Source organism: Pristiophorus japonicus, chromosome 6 (genome assembly GCF_044704955.1).
Source record: "Pristiophorus japonicus isolate sPriJap1 chromosome 6, sPriJap1.hap1, whole genome shotgun sequence".
NCBI classification, from domain to species: Eukaryota; Metazoa; Chordata; class Chondrichthyes; family Pristiophoridae; genus Pristiophorus; species Pristiophorus japonicus.
Window position 1 is genome coordinate 200,177,391 of NC_091982.1, and position 8,401 is coordinate 200,185,791.

The following is an 8,401-nucleotide window of genomic DNA, read 5'->3' on the forward strand; positions in this document are numbered from 1 at the left end:
AAAAGAACTGGAAAATGATGGTTAAGGCCTCTGCTGTTTACTCTTTTACTTCACTCAACAGCCTGGGATGCATTTCATCCGGGCCTGGGGACTTATCTACTTTCAAAGCTGCTAAACCCCTTAATACTTCCTCTCTCATTATATTTATTTCATCCAGAATATCACACTTCTCCTCGATAGCAGTATCTGCATTGTCCCTTTCCTTTGTGAAAACAGATGCAAAGTATTCGTTAAGAACCCTCCCAACATCTTCCGCCTCTACACAAAGATTACCCTCATAGTCTCTAATAGGCCTTACCCTTTCCTTGGTTACCCTCTTACTCTTAATTTATTTATAGAACATCTTAGGGTTTTCCATAATTTTACTGGCCAAGAATTTCTCATGCTCTCTCTTAGCATTCCTAATATCCTTTTTAATTTTGCCTCCTAACTTTCTATATTCCTCCAAAGATTCTATAGTATTTAGCCGTTGATATATGACATAAGCATCCCTTTTTTTCTTAATCCTCCCCTGTAAGGGGCCACGTTTCGGCCTGAGTTGCTCCTGTTTTTTTGGAGCAACTGGTTTAGAATGGAGTATCTTAGAAATTGCAATTCTCGGCATTTAGTTTGCTCCAGTTCTAGTCAGTTACAACAGATTCAGTTTGGAACAGATTTTTTTTTTCAAAAAGGGGCGTGTCCGGCCACTTACGCCCGTTTTGAAAGTTTAGGCAGTGAAAACATACTCCAAACTAACTTAGAATGGAGTAAGTGAAGATTTTTGTATGCTCAGAAAAACTTTGTCTACACTTAGAAAATCAGACGTAGGTTACAAATCAGGCGTAGAGAATGGGGGGGGTTTAAAGGGAAGTTTACAAACATTAAACACTTCAGTTTTACAAATAAAGAGCCATCATCAATAATAAATGATAAATACATCAATAAATCAACCAATAAATCAATCAAAAAAATTAATAAAAAATAAAATTAAAAAATCAATAAATAAAACATTTTCTACTTACCGACTGCAGCACCGGGAGTCCTCCAACAGCGTGCTGGGATGCCCCCCCCCCCCAGTGTGTCTCTGTCAGTGTCTCTATCTCTCTGTCTGTCTGTGTGTGTGTCTCTCACTCTCTGTCAGTATCTGTGTTTCTGACAGCGAGGAAAGGGGGGAGGGGGAGGGGGAGGGGGAGAAGTGGGGTGGGGGGGGAGAGGGGGAGGAAGGTAGAGGGGGGTGGGGGGAGGGGGGGAGGTGGGGGGGTGGGGGGGTGGGAGGAGGGGGAGAGGGGAGGGGGAGGAGGAGGAGGAGGGGGCGAGGGAGGAAGGAAGGAGAGGGGAGGGGAGGGGAGGAGAAGGTGGGGGGAGGAGAGGGAGGGAGAAGGAGGGGGAGAGGAGGGAGGGAGGAAGGAGAGGGGAGGGAGGGAAGGAGAGGGAGGGGAGGGAGGGAGGGAAGGAGGCTGAACAGCCGGGCTCAAGACTTCGGGCTGGATTTCCAGGTAGGTGGCGTCGGGTCTTGGGTCTTGGGTCCCAGAGATCGGTGGGGGGGCGGAAAGAGAGTCGCGGAGGTCTGGGGGGGGTGGGGAGAGGAGTTGCGGAGGTTGGGGGGGGGGGGAGGGAAAGAGAGAGTCGCGGAGGTCGGGTTGCCGGGGCGGGGGGGAGTGGAGGTCGGGTCGCCGGGGGGGGGGGGGGGGGTGAGTTGGGGGAGCGGAGGTTGGGTCGCCGGGGGGGGGGGGGAGAGCGGAGGTCGGGTCGCCGGGAGGGTGGGGGTCGGAGGGGAGTTGGGGGAGCGGAGGTCGGGTCGGGGAGAGCGGGGATCGGGTCGGGTCGGGTCCGGGGAGCGGGAGTCAAGTCGGGTCGGGTCCTGTCGGGTGGGAGTTGAGCCTTATCCACGCAGCCCCAGTGAGGCCATTCAGCCAGGGCTAGGGGCTGCGTGCTTTGGGCCCCTCCCACAGTTTAGGGCGCCTGGAGCTACTGCACATGCACACCCACTGTAGCGCATATGTGCCGAGGTCCCGGCACTGTTTTCAGCGCAGGGACCTGGCTCCACCCCCCACAGCTCATGCTGCGCCGCGCCCAGCTCCAGAGGACCTGCAGGGAGCCGGAGAATAGGTGAGGTTTTTTTAGGCACACTTTGTGGCACGAAAAACGGGCGTCCAGGTTTGGGCTGCGCTGTTTAAGGCGCGGCCTGAAACTTGGGCCCATAGTCCCGCGACATCCAGGGAGCTCTATAATTATTTTTTCCAACCTTGTTCTTTAAGGGCACATGTTTGGCCTGAGCCTTTCGAATCTCTTCTTTAAATGCCTCTGACACTGATTTACCCACAAGTAGCTGTTTCCAGTCCACCATGGCCAAATCACTCCTTAACTTAGCAAAATTAGCTTTTCCCCAATTCGGAACTTTTATTCCAGGCCTATTCTTGTCCTTATTAATAACTAACTTGAATCTGACTGAATTATGGTCACTGACACCGAAATGCTCTCTCACTAATACTCCTTCAACCAGCCCAGCTTCATTCCCCAAAATTAGATACAAGACCGCCCCCTCTCGTGTTGGGCTTGCTACATACTGACTAAAAATTTCTCTTGAATGCATTTCAAGAATTCCGCACTCTCTATACCTTTCACACTAAATTTGTCCCAATTAATATTTGGACAGTTAAAATCCCCTAGTATTACTACCCTATGGTTTTTGGACTTCACAGCAATTTGCCTACATATTTGCTCTTCTATCTCCCACTGTTTGGGGGTCTATAGTACACGTCCAGCAGTGTGATCGCTCCTTTGTTATTTTTCAATTCGACCCATATCGCCTCATTTGATGATCCCTCCTCACCGCTGTAAGAGTTTCTTTAATCAGTACCATGACCCCCCCCCCGCCCCCTTTTTACCTCCCTCTCTACCTTGTCTAAAAATCCTGTAGCCAGGAATATTGATCTGCCAAGCCTGCCCCTCTTTCAGCCATGTTTCTGTAATGGCTATATCATCATACTCCCAAGTGGCTACCTGTGCTCTTAGCTCATCCGCCTTATTTGCTATACTCCTTGCATTAAAGTATATACTATTCAGCACAGGAAGACCTCCTTGCTTACTACATACTAGTCCCTGCTTCCTCTGTCTTACAGATTCGCTTTCTAGATTCTTGCTATCCAATTTCAGCTTTACTGCCTTCCCTTTTGAATTCGTTCTCAGGTTCCCATCCCCCTGCCAAGCCAGTTTAAACTCGCCCCAACAGCACTAGCACCAGTGACGATATTGGTCCCGGGGCTGTTGAGGTGCAACCCGTCCGGTTTGTACAGGTCCCATCTCCTCCAGAAGCGGTCCCAATGCCTCAAGTGTCTAAAGCCCTCCCTCCTGCACCAACTTTCCAGCCACGTGTTCATCCTCTCTATCCTTCTATTCTTATACTCATTAGCACGTGGCACCGGTAGTAACCCGGAGATTACTACCTTTGAGTTCCTACCCTTTAATTTTCTTCCTAGCACCCCAAATTCTTCCTGTAGGATCTCATCCCTTATTTTACCTATGTCGTTGGTGCCGATATGGACCACGACCTCTAGCCCTGCATCCGCTCTGTGACATCCTTGACCCTGGCACCAGGGAGGCACAAAACCATTTCGGGAGTCACGTCTCCGGCCGCAGAAACGCCTGTCTGTTCCCCTAAATACAGAATCCCCGATTACTAAGGCTCTTTTGTTCTTTGTCCGCCCCCCTGTGCAGCTGAGCCACCCATGCTGCCTTGGAATTGGCTCTGGCTGCACTCCCCAGAGGCACCATCGTCCTTACCGATACTCAGAAGTGAATATTGGTTTGAAAGGGAGATGTACTCACCGGGGGGCTCCTGCGCTACCTGCCTAGCACACTTATTACGTCTGGTGGTCACCCACTTCCCCTCTACCTACACGCCTTTAAGCTGTGGGGTGACCACCTCCTGAAACGTGCTATCCACGTAGTTCTCAGCCTCGCAGATGCACCTTATTGACTCCACCCGCTGCTCCAGCTCTGAAACACGGAGCTCGAGTAGTTGAAGCTGAAGACACCTCCTGCACACATGGTTGTCTAGGCTGCGCGAAGTGTCCAGGACTTCCCACATGAGCATTAGATTTTCCTTAGCGTAAAATCATGAGAGAAAGCAAAGAGGTTCAATCTCAATTCTTAAGGAACTGAAGTGTCCCTCCATAAGATTTTCAATTGCTCCTCCCAAATCAAATTCAAACAAAAAAAATCCCTTTTGAGGTTTTCTTCTGACACCTGCTTAAAAAGTGAACGGACAATAGCAGAGAACAACTAAATCCCATTAGGAACCCTTGTGTCTGTCCTCTGCTTTCCCATACATAATTGCACTCTTCATTCTGTCCATTTTACTTCCCCATAAGCACTGGGAAACCATTTTATTTATTACTTTCACTATAATTATTAGGTGTGTAAACCCTTACAATATACATCAAAGAAGTGATCACAGCTTTGATGATCAAAATCCTTCCATTCTTAGACAGATATCTCTCTGTCCATGCATTAACTTTACCTCTCAGGTTGGATATTGCTTCTGCCTATTTTTCTGCAGTACTAGAAACATCTCCTACCACACACCAAAGAACTTTGGCCATATCCAATTTCACTGCAAAATACCTTTCTAAATTGCATCGTTTGATCATTTTTTTAAAAACAATGTCATGCTCTAACATTCATTTTGGAATCAGTGCCATTTTAATGGTAAAAATGTCTGGACCACAGCATGAACTGATTGATTATCTCTACATAGTTGCTAGATCTGAGGTAGATTTTCAACTGGTCACTGGGACATAAAACCAACAATATGGATCGGACACCAATTATAAAAATGTTTGATTTGCATTTCCATTGATTTCAACTCATTAGGTGTGCATACAACATTAGTTTACACCTGATTGACAATTTATAAATCTACCCTAATATCTTTCAAGCATACTTCAATGTCATAAATTCATGAAACTTCATTATACCATCATACCATTAGAACTTCTCTCTTGCCAATAAACTCATTCAATGATTATTCCTCCTTTCTTCATTATACTGGCCCGAAATGACTCGCAGGAGCTTAGCATTTAAAAAATGTTATCCAAAGAGATTCTCATCATCCAGGAGTTTAATTGCACAGTTTCAATCACGTGGACTAAAACAGAGGCGTTCTGCATAAGCTGCCTACCAAAATCAAATCCGGTAAGCTTCTCATTCTCTGCTTTCTTTCTTAATGCCGTTGCTACCTTATTCATTTGGCAGTTCTTCGGATCCCTTATCTTGATATGAATGCTCCAAACCTGGAAGTAATTGACCTTTATGGATCTTCTGAGTAAAGATTATCCCAGTCCCCAGTAGAATTGCTTTGTATGGCAAGATCCAAAACACGATTAACTTAGACAATCTTCTTAACATTGGAAGAAAAAGAGCGAGCCCTTCATACTGATTAGGATTTTCTATCTAAGCTGCCTTATCAATACGGGATGTTAGTCTTGCCAGTAACATTCTGGTGTCCAGCATTGCTAGGTATTTTAATTTTAAATGGGCTACTCCAGTGAGGTCAATCAATCACATGGTAATTGATACACTCTTCCAGTATAAGAAAGAGAAGCCTCACCTCTGCCCAGTGGTGGCCAGCTTCTTTAAGCTGCTTCAGGCAGCAGAGTCCTGGGACAACACTGATTTTCCATCCTGCTCTCCCCGTGGTGGGTTTCCAAGAATCATTTGCATAAAGCCAACATTGAAAAATTCATCAAGGTCGATGGTAGGACAGATGGACAGCCGGAAGTTATGCCCCACCACACTATCAGCGGCATTTTGCCAGAGCGCAAATTCTAGGTCTACTGCCTGGGAATATGCAAGCTGATTTCTCAGAGCTGCAAGAGCCCAAGCAAATGGAGCAGTGTTGCAAAGAGAAAGTTCGGCTCTAGGGAGTGTCCCTGGATTATAACAGTTTCTCATCCTTTCAAAATTAAATGCAACCTTTGACGACATTATCCTCCATCAGCTTTAATTGAATTAAACATCAAAACAACAGTGCCTGACCTTGTGACAATAACACCAATCTTGAATTACACTTTACAATGGATTCTCTGCTCAGCAATTATGGAAGAAAAAAATGCCTACTATCCATTGGTTCACTCACAACCCCTGAAGTACCATGGAAAGCGCATCTGTGTCATTCAAGAGATAGAGGTGTTAACACTTTTAAGATTTCTTGTCTCAGTCACCAAAAGAAAATCCTGCAGACTGAGTACTTGTCCTCAATTTCATAACTGATTGGTGTGAAAGCAATTTCCAAAATTTTAACAATATGAGGAGATATATTACTCTAATTTTCTATGCATAAACAATCAGCAAAGCTGGATCCTACTGCCTATTTACCTGATCGCTAAACTCATGTCTTTTTCAGCTCATTTCACAAAATGTTGCCATTAATAAGACAATTGAACTGAAAATTGCACTGAGGATAAAGCTCAAATAAAGAAAATGTTTCTAGTTCCCACCAGTATTATTGTATAATATGGTGGTTAGTTGTCTGCCGCAATTTAAAAGAAAGAAAAGAATGAACTTGCATTCACATAGCACCTTTCATGACATCAGGGTGCCCCAAAGCACTTCATACCTAATGACGGATTTTTGAAGTGTAGTCATTGTTGAAATAAAGTGATACATAGCAGCCAATTTTTTTTTTGTTCCTGGCATAGGGGAGTCACTGGCAAGGCCAGCATTTATTTTCCATCCCTAATTTCTCTTGAGAAGATGGTGGTGAGCCGCCTTCTTGAATTGCTAGAGTCCTTGTGGTGAAGGTGGATTGGATTTGTTCTGTTTTTTATGGACAGGACATAACATGGCAATTTTCCACATTGTCGGAATTGATGCTAGTGTTGTAACGGTACTGGAACAGCTTGGCTAGAGGTGCGGCAAGTTCAGAAGCACAAGTCTTCAGCACGACAGCCGTGATATTGAGGGGGCCCATAGCCTTTGCTGTATCAAGTGCACTCAGCTGTTTCCTGAACACGTTGAAGACTGGCTTCTATGATGCTGGAGACCTCAGGAGGAGGCTGATATGGGTAATCCAGTCGGCACTTCTGGCTGAAGATAGTTGCAAATGCTTCTGCCTAGTCTTTTGCACTTGCATGCTGGGTGTGGCTTCTGGCATGCGCTTCTGCACTCCTCATTGAATCAGGGTTGGTCTCCTGGCTTGATGCTAATGGTCGAGCGAGGGATATGCCGAGCCATTAAGTTACAGATTGTGGTTACAATTCTGCTGCTGCTGATGGCCCACTGCACCTCATGGATGCCCAGATTTGAGCTGCTAGATCAGTTCTAAATCTATCGGTGGTTGTGGCACACAACAGAATGGAGGGTGTCTTCAGTGTGAAGAAAGGACTTCGTCTTCACAAGGACTGTGCGGTGGTCACTGCTACCAATGCTGTCATGGACAGATGCATCTGCGACAGGTAGCTTGGTGAGGACTACATCAAGTAGGTTTTTCCTTCGTGGTGGTTCTCTTACCACCTGCTGCAAGCCCAGTCTGGCAGCTACTTCTTCGGGACTCGGCCAGCTCGGTCAGTAGTGGTGCTACCGAGCCACTCTTTGTGATGGACATTGATGTCCCCCACCCAGATTCCATCTGTACCCTTGCTACTCTCAGTGCTTCTTCCAAGTGGTGTTCAACATGGAGGAATACTGTTTCATCAGCTGAGGGAGGGCAGTTGGTGGTAACTGTTATATATGTAAATTTGTATAAACCTTGTACAGCCACCAAAGGGCCCATCCACTGGAGTCCCAAGGGATCCCACAATCCCTTGGGAGCACAGGTACTTAAGGAGGCCTCACAGGCTGGAGAGGCATTCTGAAGACCTGCAATAAAAGACTAAGGTCACACTTTACTTTGAGCTCACAGTATCCAGTCAGACTCTTTATTCATATATAACAGTAACCAGCAGGAGATTTCCTTGTCCATGCTTGACTTGAAGTCACTGAACTTCATGGGATTGAGAGAGAATGTTGAGGACTTCGAGGGCCACTCGCTCCCGACTGTGTTGCCATCTCTGTTAGGTCTGTCCTGCCGATGGGACAGGACACAGTAAGGTCCCATAAACAGTAATGAGATAAAAGACTAGATAATCTATTTAGAAGGATAATAGTCAAGAAATGATTGAGCAGTTAAAAAGTGTTTTACCTGAGGACATTGCTTAGTTATTATTTGTAGAAGGCGGAGAAGATGCTGTTGCTCAGATGGCTCCAGTCGTGACATCAGTTGGACTAGCTCCGTCATGTGGCAATTAATAGGTTCAGGCTGCTTCTCATACACTGAAGGTAAAACACGCAGCAACATAGAATTCCCTGTGAGCACAGCAAGAAAATAAAGTTGAAGGTTTTGGATTCAACAATTTGTAAATCATCTGGAAACCATTCCTCG

The 8,401-nt window shown here is 46.0% G+C and overlaps 1 protein-coding gene across 4 annotated transcripts in view; it reads right to left on the reverse strand.

The window, feature by feature from the left end:
• veph1 (ventricular zone expressed PH domain-containing 1) overlaps positions 1-8,401 on the reverse strand; it is a 451,519-nt gene that overhangs the window by 342,231 nt on the left and 100,887 nt on the right. For 3 of the 4 annotated variants that reach the window (XM_070883555.1, XM_070883557.1, XM_070883556.1), the window contains one exon: positions 8,162-8,325. The exons of the other annotated variant lie outside the window; for it this stretch is intronic. In XM_070883555.1, the coding sequence (XP_070739656.1) occupies positions 8,162-8,325 (164 nt within the window). The remainder of the gene's footprint in view (positions 1-8,161; positions 8,326-8,401) is intronic. 4 annotated transcript variants of the gene reach the window in all.